General features: G+C 43.9%; 3 protein-coding genes across 3 annotated transcripts; 1 reads left to right on the top strand and 2 right to left on the bottom strand.

Annotated features, from left to right (window-relative positions):
* Positions 1–640: 640 nt before the first annotated feature.
* tmem182a (transmembrane protein 182a) lies at positions 641–4267 on the bottom strand (the record flags this gene model as incomplete). The annotated part of the gene is made up of 5 exons (XM_079733508.1): positions 641–867; positions 1324–1461; positions 1677–1775; positions 2087–2219; positions 4109–4267. The coding sequence occupies 5 exons, from the start codon at positions 4265–4267 to the stop codon at positions 641–643; spliced, it is 756 nt and encodes a 251-aa protein (XP_079589634.1).
* A 1741-nt stretch (positions 4268–6008) lies between these two features.
* On the top strand, positions 6009–14167 carry mfsd9 (major facilitator superfamily domain containing 9). The gene is made up of 6 exons (XM_079732982.1): positions 6009–6145; positions 6924–7011; positions 7307–7350; positions 11014–11143; positions 11535–11744; positions 12070–14167. Exons 1-6 carry the CDS (start codon positions 6059–6061, stop codon positions 12948–12950), a joined length of 1440 nt encoding a protein of 479 aa, XP_079589108.1. The 5' UTR covers positions 6009–6058; the 3' UTR covers positions 12951–14167.
* Positions 14168–15287: 1120 nt separating this feature from the next.
* slc9a2 (solute carrier family 9 member 2) lies at positions 15288–26178 on the bottom strand. The gene is made up of 13 exons (XM_079733529.1): positions 25727–26178; positions 25254–25468; positions 24808–25056; positions 22330–22580; positions 21426–21643; positions 20853–21052; positions 20547–20636; positions 20383–20453; positions 19665–19832; positions 19450–19558; positions 18017–18133; positions 17653–17740; positions 15288–17374 (listed from the first exon to the last, which is right to left on the bottom strand). Exons 1-13 carry the CDS (start codon positions 26010–26012, stop codon positions 17010–17012), a joined length of 2427 nt encoding a protein of 808 aa, XP_079589655.1. The 5' UTR covers positions 26013–26178; the 3' UTR covers positions 15288–17009.
* Between the last annotated feature and the right edge of the window lie 1066 nt (positions 26179–27244).

Here is a 27244-nt window from a genome sequence, read left to right as displayed (position 1 = left end):
ATGATACATTTCCCTTTATTAGTATTACATTTAATGTTTCTATGTTGTTAAGTCATTTCAGGTTTATTTTTCTTTCATTTAATTAAAAAGTGCTAAATAACACACCGCGTCCCATATGCTAAATAACTATTGTGAGATTAAGCTCAAGTGGTACCCATAGTTCAAACCAAGGTGCAACACAATAACATTGTCAAGTGGTCTAAAAGTAAGGGCGTCTGGACCAGCCCTGTTAAAAAAGTCTTGATCATACTACATTTTACAAATTTTACATTCAGCAGGCTCTTTTATCCAAGCCACTTACAACGGTTAATGCACACAGTGACACACCGACGGCCGAGTCAACCATGCAAGGCGAAAACCAGCTCGTCAGGAGCAGTTAGGGTTAAGTGGCTTGCTTAAGGACACATCCACGCTAGGAGGAGCCAGGGATCAAACTGGCAACCTTCCATTTACAAGTCAACCTGCTCTACCTCCTAAGCTAAACCGACCACTATTAACACTATACAAAACAATAAGCATAAACAACTAAATTCGGATTCGCACAGCAACCAAGGAGAGGCCGGCAGATAATTTCAGCAGAAAAAGGTGAAAGTGAAAGTAGAATGTTCCAGAGGATCCCGTTGCTGTCTCGAGGAGGAGCTCAGTGGCTGTGGATCTTGATGGACCTGCCGATGAGGAGGAAGAGGAGGCCAGACAGGAGTGCGAAAGCGATGCCCACGGGGGCCAGCATGAATGAGGGGCCATAGTGGAGGGACAACTCAAACCCGGGACAAAAGTTGGAGCGCTGGTAGTCTACGTAGCGATCCACCACATCCAGCACCTGCACCCACAGTACGCACATCACGACCACACACAACAGGAACACACCTAAGGGGGCAAGGGGGGAGAGACAGCACAGGAGAGAAAAGATAAGGACAACATTAACTATATGTCTGTGTGTATATATTGTGTGTGTATTTGTGTGTGTGTGTGTGTGTGTGTGTGTGTGTGTGTGTGTGTGTGTGTGTGTGTGGGTGTGTGTGTGTGTGGGTGTGTGTTTGTCTGTGTTTGTCTGTGTGTGTACAAAAAAAACAATAATGGTCATAGATACATACATACAATTTCTTAAAATAAAGGTTATAAAGTGATGACCATGACAAAATGACGCAGTGAAAAACAACAACAGATAATATTAACTCAAGTGGGGAGAAGCTCTCGACAAAAACCGATAATTCTAACTCAAGAAGTGACAACATTCAACAATAACATGTAACCCCCATACTCCCAGCCAGACCCTAAAGTTAAATACAACGCAAGGAACAGAGGAAGAGAGGCGAGCCCTACCGGACACCAGGAAGAGTCCGCCCCCGGCCTTGTAGAGCTGGTGGCTGGCGAACGGAGCGGCACAGATGATGACGAAGCCCCCAACCACCACGGATGCTACGCTGATGAGCATGAACACACTCCAGAAGCCTCTGTAGACTGAACCCACAATGCAGCACTTGTCATCACGTCAAATGCACTGAACCACTGAACAGCCCAACAAAGCAAATTAAACGGTTTGAGGTAGTTAGCGTGTACAAGCAGGTAACAGATACAAACACAAACACACACGGATAGACTCTCACACACACACACACACACACACACACACACACACACACACACACACACACACACAGATCTACTTGACTTACTTATAGCAGAGTCATGGCTAGTGGCATTGTGTGCACCTGGGTCCATAGGGAATGGGAACAGGTAGGCATGGACACAAATTTTGGATTGTGGCTGATTTGCTGGATTGAGAGAAAAGAAAGGAAAATGATCACACCAATATGACAGCAGCTTCTGGATTGTAAATCAAACCACCCAGAGGTATTTGCTTTAAAACAATATCAGTACAATAATGTTTGTGAAAATAAAGTGTGAGTCATGAATGAGCCTTTTATTCTATACATCTTTTTTATTCTGGCCCACTTTGACCTCCCCCGACCCACACAAAAACCTGCTATGCGAAAGCACATAAAGGGGTTAGGATTCTTGCAGTGATCTTTCTCGGATTTAGTGAGCTAGCGAAATGACAACACTAACGATCTGGCAAACTCACTGAGCCACAGTTTCCACATCAGAGTAGTGTTGTCAACGCCTTGATCGACGCAGCCACACTTCCAGAAAAAGCCCTCGTGGTAGTAGGTGGTGGAGTCCCCCTTGGCCACGTCATCGAACACCAAACCTCCTTGCTGTTAAAGGAGGGGCCTATAATTATAATACGATGGGAAAATACAATTGTTGTGTATGTACCGGGAACTATTAGAACTTAGAGCAATGCTAGGTCGCCATGCTATTGAAATTAGCATGATGAAGGCAGCCAGTGGTTGGGTGAAAGGCCGGGGTCAAAGGTCGAGCACCACAGGTTTAACTGAGAGCCTCAGTAAGTTGACTTATTATCTTAGTTTAGACATAACTGTCATTTAGCCTCTGTTGTTGTCCTCTCGCTCACTTTCTCTCCAACACACGCACCCACACACACAAACACACACACACACACACACACACACACACACACACACACACACACACACACACTCACACACACACACACACACACACACACACACACACACACACACACACACACACACACACACACACACACACACACAAACAGTCCTACAAAGGAGGATGGGGTTAAAGCTGCCAGAACAGTAGGACTGACTTATATTTAACAAATCAAGTTCATCAGAACATTTGTACAGCAAGTTGCCACAAAGACACACCCCCGCCACACAGCAGATTTAACGGGAGGTCAAGAGGCGGGTGAAAGGACCACCTCTGACCTCATGCAAGTCAGTTGTCAGCCAGCGTGCTGGCCAAAGAAGTCCTGATTCAGGAAATGTCCAATAATGCCAAAATTTGGCAATCCAAGTGGATCATGAGGTTTCTATTAAAATTTAAAAAAATCACCTAACATCGGAAATCCTGCTGGGAGTTTTCAACGATGCATTCAAAGATATTTATTCAAATATTTAAATCATAATAGAATATTAGAATGGTCTTGCATCTGTTTGCAAACTTCTAAGTCATCTTCCTATCCCTTACAGCTTGTTTAACAGCTCTGATTATAACTTTAAATGTATGTCATCTTGTTTTGAAAGGTAAGTATAGTGCAGCCACTCCTTCAGTCTGTTCAGACTACATTCCAAATCAATTTAATAGTGCTGATCTGATGTCAGATCTGAATGCCTGCTCCCACCCTGCAGCATGTTATGAGAAGCTAGTATTGCTGTAGCAGGCGATATTTGATGAACCACAAAGTATCACTGCTATTCAAGTAGTAGTGATACTTGGTGATTCAATCACTGGGCATATATTATATCTCTGTCCTCTGCATAGTTGCACAACCACTACAGTAGAACAGTGTCCTGTTACAGGCAAAGGGGAGCTGCCAAGAGATGCCTGTCCGCTCGGCTGTTTATGCCCCGAAGGTTGTTTGGATTGTGTTGTGTGCGACCGCTTAAAGCTGCGGTGGGCAATTTAGAGAAACCAGTAAGAATTCGGTACAATTAAAATTATCCAACCAAGACATCCCACTCCTCCCTTCAGGCCTCCCCCCCAACACATGACTAGCTTGCGAGCTTCAGAAATAGGTCTGCCTAGCATTGTGGTTGACTCCCGCACAATGGGTGCGCGGGCAGACTGTGTGCAGGTAGATGAGTAGTTGGTAGACAGACAGGTAAGCCATCCGATAATTTAATTCGGTCAGAACGAAATGATTGGATGGCTTATGGCACGACCAATTAAGGGACTTTGAAACAAATATTAGATTTATTTTTATGTCTTATTGTATTTTATGTTATTAATTGATTACTATGGGGATGCAAAAATAATTTAAACAAATATGACAAAACTTATTTTTTTTGTCATACCCTAACTTTAACACAATGAATGCACAATTAATCACATCAATTATTTCAAAAAAATTGACATTCAACAATATTGTCACCAACTTTTCCAAACAATAATTTCGTACTCATGTGTAGGCCTCCTTTCAAGGTCCAGTGTAGAATGAACCAACCAAGACGACCAGATTCATGGCACTAACAGTACAGATCTATGTTGTTATGCTCACCTCAGTCGCAACTTCCCCGGGCCTGAATGACGCAGCGGGCACTGGCAAGCATTGCTCAGAGGCCAGGAGCCAGTAATCTGTTCCGAACGAGAGGAGGACGCATAGAGTGGCCAGCGCCCCAAAAATCCCTGCAAAGAACAGGGCCACGCTCAACTTCATGGTGCAGGAGGGCTGAAGGGCCACCTAATGGCACGGCTGGAAAGCAGCTGCTGTGAACAATCACAAGCTCGGCGGGATCTCTAGTCCCCTGTCCTCCTTTTATAATACAGTGAGTCCAAAGTGGTGCGATGTGTCCCCACTCTGTACACTTGGGTTGTTCCTGGAACTTGGATGTTGCCTCCACTATAGTCCATGAATGGGTTTGGCAGAGCAAGTCTGTGCACATGACCCCCTTGGACCCTCACTGCATCGAGCCCTCCCTCCCCCTTTCCCAGGTTATTTCGGGGGTTTGATCCAAAGTGACTGCTGGTGGTCTTGACAGAGAGGTCCGTCGGGGCTGGGCGTGTACATGATGGCGGGGTGGGGTTTAGAGCAAGGGTGGGCTGGGGTGTGAGGGATCAGTAGGAGAACGTAAGGAACGTGCAGATCAACACGAAAATAACCGCTGGCAACTGGACCCCCCCAATGAAACACATGGGAATGTTGGAGGAGGGGGTCTAGGGGTAAACTGACTGAAGTAATAGGGAAGCTATTCCTATATCACCCTTTCTTGAGAACACACACACATTATAAGACCAGACGGACTGCCATTTTCCTTGGCAGTGTCTGTAGATAGTAGTAAGCTGCTGGAGCTTTAGAAAGGAGCCCCTCCCACATGCATGTCAATGTGGCTCTCAGCTGTTACCTGACTCCACAACAAAACACTGTGCCATGACATTAAGCCCCTGCTCTGATTAATACACAACTTTAAAGACTGTGCTGTGAATCCTATAGCAGGCCTACTACAACTAGTACTTTTGCTGTTATTGATATAAATATTATTATTGTGTGTGTGTGTGTGTGTGTGTGTGTGTGTGTGTGTGTGTGTGTGTGTGTGTGTGTGCGTGTGTGTTTCTGTGTGTGTGTGTGTGTGTGTGTGTGTGTGTGTGTGTGTGTGTGTGTGTGTGTGTGTGTGTGATAATATATACATAAAGTTAAAATGTACATATTTATTGAAAAAACATAAATGTTCAGCAGACATACATAGATCAAAATAAGAAAGATCTTGACATATTATGACATTTTAATAGATTGGACATAATAAATGTTTGTATTTATACATATATGTATGATAGAATACAGATAGAAAAACATTTCTGGGTTGTTCCGATAGTTACAATATAGATACATGATCGTACTAGATTTACATCCTAAGCGTCACTGATCTCTGGAGTCCACATCAGACACGTGGTGATGTGCCTTCCTAGTCCAGAAGGTGGGGCCCAAGTGACGAGAATTTCAACCAATACAGACTGAGATTGCTTTGCTATCCCGGGTTCTCTATGCTTTGCATAGAGAACCCGGGATTTAATATACATGGTGTATTGAGGTATATCATATTGTTACAAAGCAAGCCCCATTTAATATGGGAAGCAGCCTTGGATGCATTATGAGAAGCAGCATGCAAAATTGAGCAAGCCTCCTGACGTAATCGGACGATACCAAATTTGATGATTGAGAGGGTTCCGCCACACGGAAGCAAACAGTAATGTATCTACGTACAAGCTATCGCTGTATTCATTCATGATATATCTTTGTAAGCTTCATTTAACCGTAGATAAAAACACTTGGGATAGTTTTTATTTTTTTATTCGCAAATAAGAAACCCAATAGTGATTAAACCACCCCTTATCAGTGCGGCCATAGCCTAAACCTAGCAATGTTGTTATGGACGATCACCCGGATAGTGGGACTGTGCTTCAACATATAACCGCTTCCGTATTGGCTACCGGGAGCTTTACTTGCAGTAGAATGAATCACACAAAATGTAACACATTGTTACAGAAACCAAGAAGACAGTCGCGGATTATAAAATGTATCTATGTGGTGGGTTTCATGGTAAGTAAAACAATGTTGTATATGTTGCATGTCTGTGTTTGTGCTTTAAAAAGTCATGATTTTATGTCAATTTAAAATAAATATTGTAGTGATTTTGACCATCCCACCATTGAACTTAATATTGCTGTAATTGACTTGATTCCAATGCGTGGACAGGTTTTGTAGACACATTGAAGTGGGTTGATTGCTGCATCTTCAAACGCATCAACCCTGTCAAATAAACGTGTTGAAAGGGTGACTGTATGTCTTTCAGATGCTCTTGGATCCTTAACATGTGTAAGGACATTTATAAACAAGGACAACACGAACCATTTTAAGAGTTAAACACGAGGATAAAGCGACATTGTTACAATATAAGAATAATATAAATAATTGCTATACAAGAGTACTACTATCAAAATGTATTGCATCACACTTTGCATTTAGTGATGAAGAGAGCTTTTATTCTCGTATGCTGAGCTATTGGTACTCATGGAATAGTAACTTAGTCAGAAAGGACTTATAGAAACCTAGGGTCATGCTGATCAATTAACATAAAGCAGGAGCATTACAACCTGAGTGTCATAACTGATGAATGCAGATATGCAGGTTAGGGTTAGCTTGAGTGAATCTAACCCGACCTAATGTTGAATGAGTGCCTTCTTTCCTTGTACCTGAACAGCTATTAGTCGCCGCCAAATGAGTGTTGTTATGTTGACACAAGGATACGTAAAGTTTATTGAGGAAGAACCTGTCGTAACGTATCTCTCACTCCTCTTTGGCCCCGTTTGTTGTGCAGGATCTCTTTGGAGTGAGTATGATCATTCCTCTGCTGAGCCACCATGTGAAGCACCTTGGAGCCAGTCCCACGGTGGCGGGCATCGTAGGTAGGTACCAGGCACTGCTTGCGCTCTAATTGTTTGAGGACAGCCATGTTGGTTCGCACCACGGATACATGGCTGTCATCAAGGCCGCAACCACACAGCCTAGATGACGTATGAATAGCAAAAGGTACTGATTTGATCTTGACCTCTTCCTTTTCACTTTTATAGAGTATACTTCAGTGTACAACATGTAGAAGTACAAAGGAATAGTTGATACTGTGGTTATAATTTGTAATACTTTATTTGAGAGATATGTTGGATTATTTGCTATAATGTAAAACTAATTGTTTTGTTTCAGGATCAACCTATGGGATCCTGCAGCTCTTCTCCAGTACTATAGTCGTAAGTATTGACTAAGTATGAATATTGAAAGCTCCCAAATCATTAATCTTAATACATTTCTCTTTATTTGTATTCAATTAAATGTTTCCATGTTAAGTCCTTTTAGGTTTATTTTGCTGTCATGTAATAAAATAGTGCTAAATAACACACTGCTTCTCATATTTTAAATAACTATTGTGAGATTAGGCTCAAGTGGTACCCCATGGCTTGAACCGAGGGGCAATACAATCACATTGTCGAGTGGTCTAAAAGTAAGAGTGTCTGGACCAGCCCTTTTAAAATAGTCTTGATAATACTACTAAACAATGACCAACTGAATGCGGATTCTCACAGCAACCAAAGTCTCTGCACTCCTCCCAAGGTTGCTCTAATTGGCTTAAATCTTTGGGTCACGCAACAAATTAGAGAAATAAGGAGTCATCTGTGGTTCCCGTAGGGGAATGGGGAGAAAGAATTGGTGAGAACAGCCAGTTCTCTATAAGGAGATCTCCACTGGCTACAACCAGAACACCGCAAACTCGATTGGTTCTAATTCTATTACACCGGCAGTTTTTTGTGTGTGCATGTGTGTGTGCGTGGGTTTGTCAAGTCTTGGTATAATATTGAACATGACCAGGTGTTACCGCAGAGAAACACACAAAGAGACAGACAGAGATATTTTTTAAAGAAATGTGGAATCGATAGAATTCTGTTTAGTGACCTGATCTTTTATATTTATATCCACTGGACAGACCACATGAAAAATACCAAAGGAAAAAGAGCACACATTTTGTCTACACGTTATGTCAAAGCTGTTGCTTTTCTTAATATGTCTCCTTGTGTTAGTATGCCGATGTATGAATCTGCTGTCCCTGTATGGATCACACTTCATAAAGGAGTGGTTGTTGTGGAAGAAACTCAATTTGAGTGTCTTCTCTGCCCTGCAACGGTAGTTCTAGATGTCCTTTCCTGATATGGTTAGATGGAGGGTCCCACTGAGTGGGGAGTTAGTGTGTATGACATGGGGAAGTTATTGGTCGATCGCATTCCCTGATTGGATCCTGGAGACACACTGGGATTCCAAACTGTAGCAGCGAGAAGAAGCCGTCGGGTGAATCTCTAGCGTCTGTTTGTCCATTCATTCCATTCAGTTAGCAGCTGGCAGCCCTCAGGCCATCCCCTGGGCTATCTAATTTTACATACCTTTCATATGTGACGCAAGGCGGATGACATATCCAAATTAATCAAAGCTTTTTGACAAAGCTGGTATTATTTTTGAATAAAGTGATAATACATTATACATTAGGCAGACCAGTTCTTACACCTTTCCCTTGATTCTCCCACTAGCAACAGAGTCAGGAGCTCAAAATGTGTGAGACTGATTGGTAATACACTGCATCTAGTTAAACCCTCTACTTCTGGGTGTGGTTCACCAGAGAGACATAAGCAGTCGTGGAGAGGCCCGATTGAGGGTTAAGGAGCCAGATTTTCATCTTGGCTGTGAAGATGCATACATTTCCATGCAGGGTGCCAGGTGCCAGGTTGGAGAAGATGGTTCTCAGGGATATTATAAGATTGTTTACCTTGATCTCATAACCGATACTGCACAAGGTAGCTCGCTCTTTGGCACAGGTTGCAATAAAAACTATTTAGGTTTGCTATGTTGCCACACAAAACTCAAGTCAAGAAGGTGTTTCTCAATACAGACTACGAAAATAAAACATTGGCCAACAACCAGTAGTTTACTATTGTAGGGCCTCACAGCTTCCAAATGCAGCCATGTAGAAACTATGTATTCACAATGGCCATCCGCTTTATCATCAAAAGGACAGAACTAATATTAAAAACCATTTGAGCTGAGAACCAGAACAATCAGACCTAAGCTCAGATGTCACCCGTTCCCCAAACAAGGTGAAATCTTTATTGTAGCCAGAAACAATGTACTGATTCACCAAAATGGCTTTACATTTGAGCAAAAATGCAACTTGCCGAAGCCTTCCCTTTCAGGATGGGTGTCTTCTGAACTATTTTGTCATGTTGCTTATTGTAAGTTCCCCCCACCTTCCTTATGTCTCTGAAGACAAGTCATCCAACCTGCTCATGTTCCATTCTGCGTTTAAATATTCATGTGTTATTACAGGCAGCAGGTCCATATGTATAGCAAAGCATGGCCGATGCTAGCAGTCTTAGGCCCAATCTCAATTCACCCCACTTGTCCCTACCACTTAGCCCGTTTTGCACATTCACACATAGGGGTAGGGCGTTCACTCGGTAGGGTGTCCAATCCATCGATGTATTATAGACAATTTCTTTATCAAGTATAACATAAAGACGCTAGCATGCTGACCGTATTTCCCCCTTTGATGGCATTTGAATGCATATGAATGGAAGCATGTATTTAGGTTAAGAAACTAAGTAAGCCCGTGGTGTTAAGATTCTGTTGGTTTTAAACTTCAAACAAAGCTGCAATCTGATAGGACACGCTTCGAAAGGTCAGCCTCATTCCGTCAAATTTTACATGGTTTGAACTCTGAGCACAGCGTCAGGATGGAAAATCCAGGAGCTCCAACACGTTGAGGAAACTTGCAGCCGCTGACGTCTACACTCACGTGCCGACCTCTTAAACCTCTCTGGGTCTCTACTCAACCTGATGGCTCTGTATTGATTCCTTTTATATCGATGGAAACCGATTCCCCATTTGAAGGCTGGGCATGGGCATTGCAGTCCAAATGTGTTGTGATGTTTGACTAGGATCTCCATCAAAAAGCTCATGTGTGTGGGGGGGATTTAGACGTCAGGACAGGATAGCTTTTGTGAAAGTTACGAGGAAGACACTCCATCGCCTGTTCTAGATGGTTTCTGGTAGCCATTGGGCCCTTCCCATCCCACCTCGTATATGGAGTAACAGCAGTGACCGGGTTTACTCCCATTTCAGGATTTGACATTTTGATTAGTATACGTTGTTATAGCCACACCTGATCCCACATTCCTGGTGGTCTGCCCCGTGGGGTTTGAACATGCAAATTGTTTAATTACAGGTTAAAAGCGATGTAATCGTTGTATAAATTAGGCAATACTGCTAGCTATGCCAAAGGCAACCGAAGATCAAACACTTCCCACCACTAGTGTATAATTTTTGTTTGTCATTAGTCCCCCGATAAGATCTGCCGATTGCCGGTTCTGTAGCTGTTGACTCTACATTTACATTTAGGACACCTAGAAGGCGAAGCACCTTTTAAAAAAATGATTGATTCATAATAATAACCAAGTTAATCTCTCCCCTTTTTACTATGACTTTTATGATGTTTTGACTTATGTCATTCAAGTATTTAGGATACGCTAAACATCTCTTTATTATCAATATCTAAACTCCGGCTCCCTAACTGAAACATATATTTGACATTTAAAATCTAATCATCCCTGCTTTAATATGCACAGATCAAGCGGTTAAAAAAAAACCCTGAACTTTCAATATTCATTTAACATATAACACCTTTATAAATCCTGTGAATATTATTTACAGCATATGTAGAGGAACATGGTTGTTTATGATATTTTTGTGTGTGTGTGTGTGTGTGTGTGTGTGTGTGTGTGTGTGTGTGTGTGTGTGTGTGTGTGTGTGTGTGTGTGTGTGTGTGTGTGTGTGTGTGTGTGCGTGTGTGTGTGTGTGTGTGTGTGTGGCAGGGTAGCTGGAGCGACGTGGTGGGGAGACGCTACTCTCTGCTGACCTGCCTGCTGCTGAGCTCGCTGGGCTATGGGTTGCTGGGGCTCTCCTCCAGCATCACGCTGTTCGTCATCGCTCGGATACCCGTGGGTGAGTAGGGAGTAGGGGCCAGGTACGACTCTGACATCTCTCACTGTACCAGCCCATTTCATAACCTCAGCTTTATACTGAGTCAGGCCCGTTTTAAATTGTTACTTTGTCACCTTTAATACTTTCCTGTATCATAATAAAAAAATAAATAATAATAATTTCATTCATTTTTACTCAAATGCCTTCTCTATTGATTTTCGTAACAACCTTTAATGCAGTTACCTAGACTAACGTTGTGCATAAACCATACAATTTAGTATTGAAGATATGTCAATTTTTATTTCCTTGGTCTCACCCCAAACCAAGGCTAATAGAGGGAATCCGTTAGTTGTGCAGACAAGGAGTTGTGTTATTAACTGAATTATGTGCCATGCACCCTTTGTCCACTCAGGGCTGTTCAAGCACTCGCTGTCCATCTGCAGAGCCCTGCTGTCGGACCTGGTGTCGGAGACAGAACGGCCCCTGGTGATGGGACACTTTAACGCAGCGTCCAGTGTGGGCTTCATCCTGGGCCCGGTGGTAGGGGGCTACCTGGCCGAACACGAAGGGGGCTTCTACACGTCCTCATTCACCTGCGCCACCATCTTCCTCCTCAACGCAGGTAAGGAGGAGGATGATAATGGTGGTGGTTGTGTGCATGTGTGTACAGTGCAGTCTATATATACCGCTCTCTGACAGCTCAATTCCCTTTCTGAATCAAATACCATGTAAATGGACCAACTGTTCCGCCAAATAGATGTGCATGTTGCAGACCAACACGCGAATGAAATGGTACCGTTTTGCATTAGATAAAAGAAAAGAAGTAGAAAATCATCAATTAAAAATTAAAAAAATACATTTGATCTGCTGAACCAGCCATTCATATTCTGAAGTATATGTCACTGAACATGAACCGTGACGTGTAATGAACGAGTTGTGTGCTCCAGGGCTGGTGTGGATGCTGCCCTGGAGTGAGGCGCTCGTCAAAAGGACCGACGCCAACTCCAACAGCCACATCTGCGAGATCTGTCCCGACCACAACGCCACCAAGAACGGCGCCTACCAGAACGGCTCCTCCCAGGGGAACAACCACCACGCCGCGCCCAAAGAGGAGCTCCCCGAGCCCGGTGCCTCCCCCACCCCGGGCAAGCTGCCCTCCGCTCTCACCAGGTGGAGGCGCGTGTCCCTGCTGCAGCCCCTCTGGAGGCAGCTGGCCTCGGTGGTCTCCAGGATCCGGCTGGTGGCCACGTCCGACATGTGGGACCTGTTCCTGGTGCGCCTGCTCATGGCCATCGGCATCATGCTGTACTACAGCAACTTCACCCTGGCCATGGAGGAGCGCTTCTCCATCAAGCCCAAGGTGACGGGCTACCTGATCAGCTACAGCAGCACGCTGGGCGCGCTGGCCGGCTGCCTGGTGGGGCCCGTCACCGCGCTCTACGGCAAGGACATGCCCGCGCTGCTGCTGCACTCCACCGTGCTCACGTGCGGCCTCATCTTCCTGTACGCCGCCGCGCCCAGCGTGGGTCAGGTGGTGCTCAGCTCCACCTTCTTTGCCATCTCCACCACCATTGGGCGCACCTGCATCACGGACCTGGAGCTGCAGAGGGGGGGCCTCCAGGCCAGCGGGACCCTGATCGGGGCCGGGCAGTCGGTCACGGCCGTCGGACGCATCCTGGCCCCCCTCCTCTCCGGACTGGCCCAGGAGGTCAGCCCCTGCGGACCGCCCAGCCTGGGGGTGCTACTGGCGCTGGCGGCCGCCATTCTGCTCATGTTCCGGATCCCCAAGTGGAGTGGCAGGGGGAAGACCAAGACGGCCAAACTCTGAGATACACAGAGACAGAGTGAGAGAGAGAGAGAGAGAGAGAGAGAGAGGGAGAGAGAGAGAGAGAGAATGTGTGTGAGTGTGAGAACGAATGGCATGAAACTCTACATGTCGGTCATTCACCAAAGACATTTTTTATTTTTTTTATAGGGTGCCAGTGGCAGACATGAGCAGTAGATCAACGAACTGTGCCTATGCCATTCTAACCTCCAAAAGGTAGATGGTTATAATTAGCATTTTAGGCCAACACTTGAACATTCAGGACGGCGTTTCTTTTTAGAAGAGGTATGGTCATGTAAAATTATTGACTTAGAGGACAGCGACTCCATCTGTTGCCTTATTTGATAGGTTAACCACTATACATCCAAACCACTTCACATTCCTACCACTACAGATCCCAAAAATACTTGTTTAAAGGAATACTTTGACTTTTTATAAAATAAAGTTATTGTCGACATACCCATAAAATGCGAGCATTTACCATTGAATGTTTTTATCTCTAATTAGCCCAGCGCTGGAGCATTTGACCGAGTCAGCAAAAATCAATGGAAGCGTATGAGATTCCGTAGTGACGTGAGGGTAAAGGCCACCATTACTATTTTCTCAATATAAACAGTAAATCAAAAAGTAAATAAAAATACCCTCATTTCACTGAGAAAGTTAGCCAATCTCATCTGCTTTCATGGGTTTTTGCAAACTCGGTCAGTCTAATCGACACTGGGCTGATTGAGAATTAAGTGGTATGTTTTATGCATAGGTAAGTCAGAAGACTACTTAAACTACAAATCCCAGCAGTACAAACCCCAGAAAGCATGATATACTGTACTTAATATCCTAAAAGAGGAAGAGGAGAGGGACCCTTTCCAAACTTTCCAATGAGAAACTCTTTTTGAGAGACTGTTCTGAAGGTTAGAATATGGTAGTTTTTGAGTTGCAGGTTGGTCATACAACTCCAAACTACCTCAAAAAACACACACTTACTTTGTTCAATATACTACTGAAGGTGTTTTCATGGTGAGATTTTAGTCTGGTTTGTTATATAGCCTACAAACATTTACTGTACCCTATTTCATGTTGAATTTATTTACATTTGTTAAAAGACAATGCTGAAATAGAGGATTATTTATCTTGGGTGAGGCTTAAGTGGACACTTTAAAGGGTTTTTGTTGCTCGTTTGGTAATTTCACTCCTGAGTTACTATACAATGACAACTGATTTATAGAGACAAAAGAGCTGTGAAGATGTATTTAAGGCTCACCTTAAAGAAATAATGTAAATCCAGTTTATTTTAATAGACCACAGTGAATAAAATCTTTTTCTATTTTTTGAGTCTCTTGTCCCAAGGTATTTGTGTTGATAGCAGCATAGCATAGTCTATTAACATTACATTACAAGTGCACACATTCCCTGATGGATTTGTGGGACAACCCAAATCAAGTACAATATAACATGACCACAAGAACCACAGGAGTTATGAGACACCAAAACCAATAGTAATACCAGAAGTATTAGAAATCGATGGGCATAAATGAATACAAACAAGTCAAAAATAAAATGTATTCCCATATGCAGTCTATTAAAACAGTTAATGCTTTTATGATTAGGTACTTGGAGAGCCCTTAATACAATAGCATAACTAGAGCGCCATCTTGTGGACAAACATATGTAGCACGAGTTGTTACATGAGGGGTACAAGGATGACTGTTCAAAAGTGTCCATAAAACATAATACATTTGGCAACAAGGCACAAAAGAAAACATCTACATTGCTCTTGGATAAATACACATATGCAAACATTGGATTTTAAATAAAAAGCTGACAAACCTTTAGTATGCACTGTTCACGCAGAAACCGGGTCATGGGTAGGCCTATCGGGGAGCTCAACAGCCAGCAAGCAAAAATAATGACTAATCCATCACCTTTCACGACAAAGTAATAATCCATTTCAACCACCAGAATCAGTTGTGAACTACCAAAGACAAACACAAATAATCAAGTTATTTCTCTAACATATTGTCATATATTCTATATGACATCGTAGAAAAAGGTTCACAACATGGCTCTGAGCACAGTATTTATTATATGTAGACAGAATAACAACTGCATAGACTAAGGATATGAAGATCGAATCCAGAAGTTCCCAGTCAAACCGTTTGAGGGCACTAACATGCTCTCAAAGAAACAACAAAACCACAATAGAGCTGTACCCCAAAGCACCTTCATACTATTCAGTTAAAACTGCACTTTTTAAGTTTACACACTAGCCTCCTAGAGAAAGGATCATTGAGTGGATTAACTCATGGAAGGGCACGTTTTACTCTAGAGAATCTTTGTTGTAGATATCTTTGGATGGAGTAAATACTTGCGGTAGAAAAGTTAAATAATGTTTTTTGGTGTTTTGGTTTCTTCCATCAACGCTATGACTGCTCTGTCAGCTTCAATTCGAATGGCCTTAAGATCCCTTAACCAATAGGATCTGAAGGGGCTTGAGCCGGCGTTTGAGGGGGACTGGCTCCGCATAATAAGACACCGCCTCTGCTTGAGTGGACCGCCAAACCCTTCTAACCATGTTGAATTTTGTGGGTTTCTTCGGCACATTCTCCAACTCACTAAAGCTGTCTTACATTTTGCCTTCAGCAATATAATCGACAGAACCCAACAAAAGTATTGACAGCCTTATAATATACAGGCCTGTATATTTTTAAGCGTTGTGTTTCACACATGAATGCTGAACGTGATTGGTTGCTTAGGCTGACATTACTGTTTACTTAGAATCAAATCAACGCAACACGTAATATCATGCCAGGCCACGTAAAGCAGGTTGTAGGCTCAATGATGTCTGCCGCCAAGATGTGGATGCTGGGGATCGAATCCAATCCATTGACTGGGAGTCAAACATCCACTATCATTCCACGAGTAAAACACGAGTAAAATACTGTGTTTTATTTGAATAAAATATGTAATTTTGTCGCCAAATAGATAAAAACATACAATAAACAGATAGGTCTTAAAGGTCTGAAAAGAATTTGCTTCTTTTAGACATGTTTTTATTTATCCTTAAAATGTATACTGCCCAGATGTTTGCCAGAATCAATCATTCAATAATTTGACAATGCAGAAAACGTAAAACTTACCTTAAAACATAAGTCCCTGATTCAAGGGTACCTTGTCTCTGCTGCAAGTCCACAGGCATGAGTGACAGCATAATCAGGAATGATTGAACGTACCTTGCAAAGGGAACAGCTCTCTGCTTGCCTATTGGGGAATAATACATTAATTGCCAGGGTGCAAGGAGGAGACTGCTGCATTCTTTTGCTGAAGGTAAACCAATGATGTCAGTACACACGGCAGTAAGGGGTGCCTGGTGGCTCGACATCATTGGTTAACCAAGAGAGTGTGCTCCTGACTATTCCCAATTAAAGGATGATGTTTACTTAACAAAATGCGGGAAAAAAATGCAGTGACTTATGGCCGTCTATAATTCAGTCAGAACAGAGTTGAAAAGGATTTTCATTTTTTATTAATACAGCGTTAAAATACCGCTATTATCAGAAACTAGTACACCTGAAATCATGGCCATAACAAACAATTAAAAACAACTATATACACTACATACAATAGGTAGATAATTAACTATAAAACTGTTAAATTAATTTAAATGACAACTTTACACAACAAGTGGGTCATGAGATCAAGTGTGAAGAACCCCAGTATTTGAAGACTAGAAAAAAAAGTCTCTTGTGTAATTCACATGTCAAGAGTAAATAAAACCCTCCCACGGGAGAGTGCACACCTCTCAGTGCCTCCAGGCCCTGAACGCACTCAGTCTGAACACCTCCCGGCTCATCGCATTAACAGCCGCCCATTGGCAACGAAGAACGCGTGCGGATGAGCCAATGGCAGTGTAGCACAAAGGATCAAGTCTCTTTGGAAATGAGCTTGTAACTAAAGCCGACTGGCTCGTCTGACCACACAGCAGCCAGTCATGCGGCCGCCGGGGCCCCTTAAAGAGAGCCATGTTCCCCAGGAGTCCTGCTGCCAAGGAGGCCCACCACAGGCCCCTCACTGCCTCTTGGGGTTCCACTGAGGCTTCCTGAGCAGGGGGTTCCGCACCGTGCGGTTCTCCGGCCGCGCCGTCGGCTCGGCGGCCCAAGACGGCGACGTGGGCGGGTTATTGTGCTCCGCCGTGTCGTCTTCTTCGTTTTCAGTGTCTTCGTCTGGCACGTTGTCTGAGTTTCGGCGCGGAGCAGGAAGGGGAGGAGCGCGGGGTCGCCCGGGGTCCTCGCTCACCACGTCCACCGAGGAGGCCTCCGTCAGCGTGCCCATCCGCTGGAGCGGCACCATGGCTCTGGAGGAGGAGCGGGAGGGCCTGTTGAAGCGGATTCGTCTGGAGGGGTAGGCCGTCTCCGACATGGTCTCCTCGTCGCCTGGTAGGAGTGAGGGTACAAGGGGATTAAACTCGCAAAATCGTTCTACCTTCCTTCCTCCTTTCCTGTTTCTGCTTCACACTACATGCTTTGCAGAATACACTTAGTTCTTTTTTTTTTTTTTATGTGTATTTAGTGTTTTTGTTCACTTGGATTTTTTCTGTACAGCTACATCTTATGATAATCTTGTGAAGATGATTTGTTTTTAATAGTATATTATTGTGAAATCAGGGGACAGCTCAAAAGGAACAGGTCTGAGCCCCGATTGGTCATATTACCTGCACGGCTTCGTCTCTTGAAAGGGAAGTGTGAGTCCAGATTCTGCCCGGCAGGCAGAGAGAAATACTTCTGAGATTTTGGAACCGGCTGGTAAAAAGAAAGAAAAATATTAGAAATCATGAGATGAAACAAAGGAATATCGTTAATATCAGGTAGTCAATATTAAGACCTATTATTGATATGATATTATCGCATAAGTCCCATTGAATCCAAGTGATTTACAAATACATGAATTCAGATACATGTCACTGAAGAGCAGGGAAGTGTTCCGGTATCTTGCTCAAGGACGCCTACAGGTCAGATGTGGACAGTTGCAGATCAAACCCAGTAATTTTGGTCTTTGTCGGCTGTGTCTTCGCCTACCTCGTTCTGGAAGCTCCCGGGGCGGATGCTGCGTCTGATGCTGGCGTGGCGTCGGATCAGGATCTCCTTGCTCTGGCTCTCGTTGGGCAGCGTGTGCTTGTTAGTGTACGCCACCGTCTGGTCCCAATCAGGGTGGAGACACATGGGAAACTTCAGGCACAAGAGAAGGACTACGGCGGAGATTCTAGTGAAATGGCTAGAGGGCCGTAAGGAAATACATACGAGCTCTGAAACGTCCTAAACAACATTCCTAGACCCTCCAAAGCACTCTAGGTACTAGAGCACCCTCTAGCGCACTTAAGGGATTTAGAGGACAATCAAGGATGTCTCAGGTACTTGACGGTATAGCATAAAAAGTACTGTAGGTCGACCCAGACTATTTTGACAACCATTTCTTGTGGCAATTTAGGAACAAAGCCTACCGTGCCCAACAGAGACTGACCACACCTGTTTGCAAGGGTTGAGTGAACATAATGCTTTTGTTTAGAGCCAGCAAGTCCGGATACTAGGCTAGACTGATACTGCCTGTTCCAATAGGCATCCTCTCCTCTCTTTACTTAAGTCTGTGTCAACACAGAAGAAGTCCCATCAGGCAATTAGGAGATAGCTGTAAATCAAACGAACAAATCCCCTGATTTAAGAAAGTATTCATTGTTCTTTCAAAACTGAAGAGATTTTGTTGTTGGTCGGGATGACATTTTAAAAAGGATGTGCTTTGAGAGAGTAGTTTATGTGTAAAGACAGAAATGCTGCCGTGTTTTGACTTGCGGGATTTTGTTGTGTTGTTAAACTTTAAACCATCATTGATACAAAGGAAACATCACAGTAAAGTAGGAAATATAGAAACCTCTCAACCCCCCTACTGCAACAGACTGAGGTCAGGCCATTTGAGCGACAGCTCAGGGCCCCAAACCGACAGAGCAGTTTGTTGACCAAGGTGCCTGATAACTTGTGTGTTGAAACCAACGACGGTTGTGAAATGCAGGGGGGAGGAGTCATTACAACTGCAACATTCTCTGCAATAGGAGGCTGCGTCAAGGTTTCTGGTTTTACCCAGACCGTCTCAAAACCGAGATGAGAAAATATACAAATTTAACTTCACAATCAATACATCCTTTGTCTACAGCAAAGCTTTCAGCACCAGTTTTGGTCGAGTTGATGTTCTGCCACCTGTAGAAACCGACTCAACAGGCCACAGCTTGTGACTATGCAAAACCCCACACAGATGGAGTCACCATCCCAGCCAATTCCAATTTAAAACAGAAACTGTAGTGCGCGGTTTCTAGTTCCCTACCCCTGAGGAAGTATCATCACTTCAATGGTACCTTTGCCGGACCATAACATACATACATACCTACATTAACACAAACATGCATTACGAACAGAAATGGAGGGTTCCTCTGGTTGTCCCCACGACTGTAACTCCGTCTTACCCGCTGTCTGATCTTGTACATGTTCTTGGACAGCAGGTCATGCATGCTCCTCAGGTCAGCCCTCCCGAACTTCTTCTTCGGATTACTGGCCGGGCCCTTCTTCTCCTCGCTGAAAGACACAAGCCACAGAGAGTGAAAAACAGTTAATATCCTGACCCTCTTGAGCTCTGAACCCCGACGTGCGGCAGGTGCGTGTAGTTTGGGAGGTGTCGTACTATACAGAGACGAGGGAGGGCGCTGCGCTGAGGTCCCCGGTCACAGTGTCCAGGATCTCCATGGCGTTCTGCAGCTCCAGCTTCTTGTACAATGCCACGATGCTGGACTCGGCCCGCTTGTCCTTGATCAGGATCTTACGGAGGATGAGGTTGTTGAACTTCAGGAACCTGGAGAGCAGAGGTGAAACGGGAGTGTTAAGCAAACACTGTTTATGGAAAAACAGAGGCCGTTATTAAAAAAAAAAACACAAAAAAGAGAAAATGTCAAAATGTTATAATGCATAAAAAAAGCCTGGAGCCTGGGATAGGCAGTGTGAAAAATAAACGTTTTTTTTATTTTTTTTGTCCAAAAGTATTTTATGTCAACAGTTATCTCCCGAAACAGACATGAGATCAAATGTTACTGTTGGTCTGCCTCAGCGGCCCCAGTAGAGGACAGAGCCTGCAGGAAGCAGCAGGCAGAGGAGACCAGCTTCAAGGGCTTTAGAAAGACTTAGCCCGGCCTTTCGTTTGAGGAAGGTGAAAGCTGAGACCAGACTCCAGACAACACAGTCACCATTCCCCCCCATACACAGACGCAAACAGTGACATTGTCATGGCACCCTGATTCTTCTTGAATTTGTGATTTAACAGGCAGTTTCGTGACAGAAATAGACGTCAGGCAGCACCAGTTTTCCCTTATTTAGCCTTTTCTAGTAGGGGGGGGGCAGGTTCTTACTTGTCCTTCCAGTAGTAGTGACTCCACTGTCCACAGAGGTCCTCGATTCCAGAAATCGTGTGCTCCATTACCTGAGAGGAGAAAGCAAAGACCATTTAATAATGCATGCTGACATGTGCTGTGAAAACGTCTACATGCCTGTCAATATGAAGCCACCGTCGTACCCTGCAATGAATCTCCGAATTGATGGTGTCAAGGTTGCGGTTGGTTCTGCGGACGTTGATGAGCTCAATCAGAGGTCTGATACTGATTCCCTATGACAGACGGAGAGATGGGGCACGTAAAAAACAAAGCGCAACCACTCAAACACATATCACAGCATAACGCAATGCTAACTCCTAAAACAACAAACTGATATTTTCCGGAATAGCGACAAAGACCCAGTTGCGACAAAGGAGGAATTGTCAGAAATACTTTTTACGATCCGTTTTAATTTATTACTATATGTTATTACCGATAACCTTCTTTACCTGTATAAACACAGTAAAGATGATGATGCAGATTGTGGCCGTGATGAAAAGCTGCCGACGTCCAATGTTGTCGGGCAGGGTGTACGCCAGGGCGAAAGAGATGGCTCCTCTCAGGCCCCCGTACGACAGACCAAACTGGTCCTTCATGTTAAAGGGGATGGTGCGGAAGGGGTTGATGATCTGGGTCAGCACCAACACACCTAGGAGGAGGGATTTTTTCAGAAATAATTTCAACAACATAAAATACAGTCCGTCACACTCATATAGTATAAAGTACAATCTTACATTACTGCAATGACACAACAAAACAAAATAGAAAAAACAAAAAACAAAAAGTGCTTCTTCTGTTTTAACAAGTGGTAACCTTTACAAGGTTGAGTAAATGTATTGCAATATGTGCAAAATACAACATATTTTTAAAAGAAAAATAAATTCTACAAGCAAGGAAACTGCAATGTCCCAAAAAAAGTTTAAAAGGTGCAGCAACATTCCTTTTTCTCAGCTACACAGACAGGAAATAGGAAAGAGTGGTTCGAGATCCGGTTGTGGTTGACATGTGGTCGTGTCTCTTACCCAGCCCTCGCCACAGAAAGGCGAACAGCAGTGTGAACAGGATGTAGCCCCAGTTCCACTCGTGCTCCGTCGTTATTGTGACCACCCCCAGGAAGAAGAAGATGAGCGTCTCCGAGATGGCGCCTAGCATCTTGATGACGTGGCGGATGGTGGTGCAGGAGCGCTGAGACACGTTCTCCTCCACGTAATACTTCATGGTGATGGCACACGTCACAATGCTGCCGGACGGGATACCACAACAACACAGTCAGTGCATGTGGCGGTCAAATCGTCTGTCTCACGGACTGACTGACTCATCACGACCGGAAACACAGAGAGATTTATTTCCATTATGCTACTATTTTTATTAGCTTTATTAGCATACGCAAGTGCAGTATGCACATACAAAAGGAATTGTTTCTGGTGTTGTGTCCCTTATAAAAATAACTAAAACACAGTTATACCAAACACAACTGTATATGGATATTGTATAAAAACATCCAAGTCTTCTTAGAAGGGTTATCTAAGATTATGAACTATAATTGTAACGTTAGCCCAGTGTATTTTGTATATTTTATTTCTAAGATTCTAAGAAATAAAATATACAAAATACAACATACAATATACAATATAAACACAGACGCTAAAGGGAAAGCGTACGAGCACAGGTCCTCTTCCTCCACCTTCCTTTAACCCATTTGTACCGGCCGCTGTGCGGCGCAACATTGTATCTAGTAGATACAATGTTGCTCCGCGCAGCCGGTACAAATGGGTTAATGGTAAACACGCATTGATGCGCAATCTGGTCTTAAAGGTAAACACGCACAGATGCGTGATCCGGTCTGAATGGGTTAAGGCTTCGGGGTCAGAGGAGTCATAGATAGGTTTTGGGCGGGGCAGCACGTGGCAGAGGCCCGGTACTCACGCCATGATGGAGGAGATGGCAAAGAGCTCGGCCACCAGGTAGGCCAGGTAGCTGTACATGAAGATGAAGAGGGGCTCGATGGCCCGAACGTTGCCGGTGAAGCGCGTGGTGAAGGACGCCACAAGGCCGAACAGCAGGCCGAAGCCCATGCCTCCGAGCCCCACCACGAAGAAGCGGGCCACCCCCAGGAACACATCCACCGGCTCCACCACCGGCATGTCCGCCACGTAGTTTAACATGTTGTACAGCACCTAACGCAAACACACAAAGAACAACACGGAAGTGCTCTTTTTAATCTCTAGCTAGTGGTATTGTGTACAGAAGTAAGAAGTTACGCAAGTCCAGCTTTATTTATTTAGCACTATTTTTCAACAGAGGTTACAAAGTGCTTCTTACCTTGTTGTGCTTTTTCTGTATCGAGGCTAATGCCTCGATACAGAAAAAGCAAAACAGGGACACAAAGCACATATAAAGAAAATACATTCAAAAATACATACACAACGCACATACGAAGAAGGAGAGCATTCAGAAACCAGTAACCGCCCAGAGCACACCAATACAATACAATTTAGGTAAATGCCACCCTAAAATAAGTGGTTTTGTTATTTACAAGAACAGACTTGGCTGAAGGTGGAGATGTTGGTTTGTTCGAATCACACCCATGTTGACATAGCCCATTGCACGTGTGTGCCACGGTCTCTGTTTCTGGATAAACAACCTACACAGCCAATCTTCTACATATGGTGTTGGGGGTCAAAAGAAACTGATTTAGTATCTGTTCCTGAAAGGATTGATTAAAAAGGATATTCGAAACTGCACTGTTTGCATTGTGATAATCTGATTCAACACCTCTACTGCGAGGCTTTGAATGACTCAATCTGAAGCCATTAGGAGCCAGAACAAGCATCACCTTTTCTTATGCTTCTGTTTGACGTAGTTATTTCACTGATTATAATTTAAAGCAGCATTGCTCCAATTTATGGCTATACTATAAGTATCAGTGTTACAAGTTTTTGGGGTTTCCCATAATAACTATTTAAAGGATTTGTGCATGAAGGATTCGGTATCCCAGCCTACATGATAGGACTGATCAGCCAATCTTGAGAGACTTCCATAGCCCCGTCCACATGAAACACTGTATGCCAGAGGAACCAAGGTGCACCACAATCCCTGGTCCAACTGGACTGTATTAGTGTGAATATTACAAAGTCCTGTTACAAATTACCCTGTACAAGTTCTGTCTTAAAACAACATGATGAATCTCAACCTAGAAAATGTAGTAGCATAGAGGTTTATGGGAGAGGCCTCAACGTTTACACTCTCCTGGGTAAAGTGTTTGTCTTTGGTCTCAGCCCTGGGTCAGCTATTGTGTACTAAACAAAGGGGTTCGACTACTCCTGTTCACAGTAGTAACCAGGACATACAAAGGTAGAAGAATCACAGAGGAAAACTCCATGAGCAATCCCCACCCCCATCTTTTCTCATATAATTTGAGGATAGATTTTAGGGAGTGAATCTAAAGAATAAATACAAAACATAACATTGTTTGTGTGTGTGTGTGTGTGTGTGTGTGTGTGTGGGTGGGTGTGGGTGTATGTGCAATTTGGTTGGTCAGTGTATTCATTAGAAAATGCACAAGGGGGTTGAACCACTAACTGTGGTGTGTTTTGAATAAGTGCTAACATGATTGTATTCCCTCCGCCCTTCTGTCAGAAACTGGTTGGGTGACTTCCGAACAAACTGGATACACACTCCAAAAAGTTTTGTTAGTGTTGCCTTATCCTCATACATTCCCCACAACCCCCTACTAACTCATATTATGTCCATGTTCCAGCTAGTGTGTTTATATTTACCAATCTAACTAATATTGATATTTAAGAATTCCATAATACAGCCTACACTTCACACAGGAAAATAACAACCAACAGAAGAAGACAATGAGTGTCTGGTACATGTCTGTTGAAACCCGATCTGCCTGGTTCGGAGAGTAAAAAAAAACAGTGTTCATGTCTTCATTATAGTCCACTTTCTTTCCTTCTCACACAGGTGGACATTTCGTAGCCACCTATACAGTTTAAACTTTACGTAGCATGCAAATAGATGATGTTCATTTTGACATGAAGAGTGACATGAAGAGTTTACCTCTACCATGCACCTGTGGATGTCCAGCGTTCATAACAAACAGTCTTATACAGAGTGTTTGTTGTGACTCAATGATAAGCAGCATGTTGTATGGTATGCAGGTGATCGACAGACAGGGGAAACATGTAGCAACAAGCATTCCTCTCCGTTGGCCTCAGGTTTGTTTGGGGCGAGAGCCACAGTAAAGGAAGTTTTCCTCTACAATCACACAGAGAGAAGGCCACAAAAAATAAAATAAAAAGGGCCACAAACAGAATACAACAACACTCCTTCCCAATGAAATAGCCCATCCTTACCCCTCCCTATACTCTCTCCTCCCCACTGGTAGCCACTCACCACTGTGACGGCATCGTTGAACAGGCACTCCCCAAACACCACGATGTACAGCTGCTCGTTGACCGACACGTCCTCGAAGACGCTCAGCACGGCCACGGGGTCCACGGCCGAGATGATGGAGGCGAACAGCAGGTTCTCCTGCAGGTTGATGTCCTGCACGCCAAACGCCTCAACCTGGCAGACGGCGAACAGGGACATGCCGATGCCGATGCTGTTCCACAGCGTGCCCACCACCGCGAACCACAGCACCTGCAGAGAGAGCACACCCACGGGGGGGATTGGTGAGGTTGCTAAGGGTGTGCTGTACTGTGCTGGATATGGATTTCAGTATGAAATGCTGGTGAATAATGCCGGAGATAGGTTTGAAAAGGATGTGGCAAGTCAGGAAAATAATGAAAACAAAACAAAAATAGTTTTGGGATGATAGATGATTCTAGGCTTCGTACCGTGCCGATGTTCTCGAAGAAGGCCCGGGTGGGTATGAAGTAGCCAGAGTCCAGCACGATGGGGGGCAGCATGTAGAGGAAGAAGACGTTGGAGCTCAGCACGGCGGGGGGCTCCTCGTGCACCGAGTGCATGATGCCTCCCACCATCAGGCCGATGGCGATTAGCAGGCACGACTCTGGCACCCACACGGTGATCTTGTGGTACACATGGAAGCCTTGAGCAAACATAGGAGAAGAAAAACTGGTTGAAAGAAAGAAGGAGAGAGACGTTGAAGACTTCCCAGTGAAAATAATAATAAAATAAAAAAAACAGAGGTCACTCTGGGTCCTATATATCACTGCAGTTTGATATGAATATAAAATTCGACAAGAATAAGTTGGTAGATAACACACTGTAAACAGTTGGCCTGGGATCATTCCTGAACATTTATTATTTTAAATTGCTTTGTTCATTGTAGCCTACGATCACCTACCGATTTTAGCGAATGATGCGAGGAGAACCCAGAGAGTGATCTCAAAGGGGAGCTGTATCCTGGGGTAGTCCATTGTAAAGACGGGCATATTGGCTTTCTCCGCGTCGGGAAAGGCTTGAGGTCCATCGGCAGGTTTGATCGGAGGCATGATACTGACATCTCCCGTTGGTTTTTGTGGTATTGTTTCTCCATTAGATCCGAACGGAAGACTTAAAACGGTGCAAACACCGATTACAAATGCGATCATCTCCACACCCCTCCTGTGTTTCACGCCTGACCAAAACATGTTCAAAGGCGAAAAGGATATGCACAAGTCCTTCAGTGGATGCTTCCCTGAGTTGATTGATTAGAGTTCCCAGATTGTTCTCATACTTCCTCATTCAAGTTATCCAAAAACAGGTCTACTGCCGGATAACTGGTCTTCCAAATGCGTTGTGGAGCAGCAGCTACACACCTACTGGGGGACTAGGTTACCTTTCGCATAGTGCACCTGCATGAATTCCGATAGCGGCTGGGCGGGGCCGCTCACCTGTTCTTATTGGGCGCTATCTAGAGGAAAATAATAGGTGTGTGGGAGTGGGTGTTTCAGCCCGAGTTTCATCGACACCAGTTGGAGTTTCGGGATTCGGTCGAGGGGACGTTTGTTTCAGTTGTAGTTTGGGGTGAATGGAACATCACCCCACTATGGTAATCAAATAACCATAAAAACCAATAAAACCAATAAAATCATAAAAGACTAGAATGCGAGATCCAATGACTGATAAAAGACTGTTAGCATCATAGATCGCTTATTCTAATTCTAATTCAAATTGTGTTTTTTTAATTTATTCAGCCGAAATTGAACAAATTTGGTAGCACATGTGGGCTGCACTTATAGCTCCACCTGCGATCTCCTGAATCCATATTCAAGCTAAATCTAAATACTGGATTTATTAATTGAAAGGAAAAAAAAACGTGCGACGCAAGTTTTTATGTGAGGCTACTGATGCAAATATATATCGACACATGACTCACAAAGCCTGTCCAATTAGGATGTTGCATCGATGGGTCAGCCCATGATAGCGCGTGGGCTGAGAGAGGATACTGACTTGTAGCGTTATCCCGGTCTACCATAACGCAAATTCCGGTCACTTCTTTCCGATAAACTGTGTACGCCACTTTACAGCCCCCAGAGCGATGATAATAAAAACACTATAGCAATAATAACAACAAGAACAACAAGAAGATCAACAACCACAAGGAGAATACAAATGTATCATTTTCGGAAGAAAATGACAAAGCAATTTCCTAAACATGTACAGAAACAGTTATTGCTTCGTCAGAAGTCTCTCTCTCTCTCTCTCTCTCTCTCTCTCTCTCTCTCTCTCTCTCTCTCTCTCTCTCTCTCTCTCTCTCTGTCTAAAAATGTTATATTTTTTATTTTTTACAATGTAAAAATAAGTGCCCCTCGCAGCTTCACCCGTGTAACTGAAAGTCCCGCCCTCTCTCTCGCCAGTAACGGTCGCAAGAGGAGAATGC

Source organism: Pollachius pollachius, assembly GCF_949987615.1.
Source record: "Pollachius pollachius genome assembly, chromosome: 3".
Classification (NCBI taxonomy): Eukaryota; Metazoa; Chordata; class Actinopteri; order Gadiformes; family Gadidae; genus Pollachius; species Pollachius pollachius.
The sequence above is the reverse complement of the archived record's forward strand: the minus strand, read 5'-3'. Positions and strand labels throughout refer to the sequence as shown.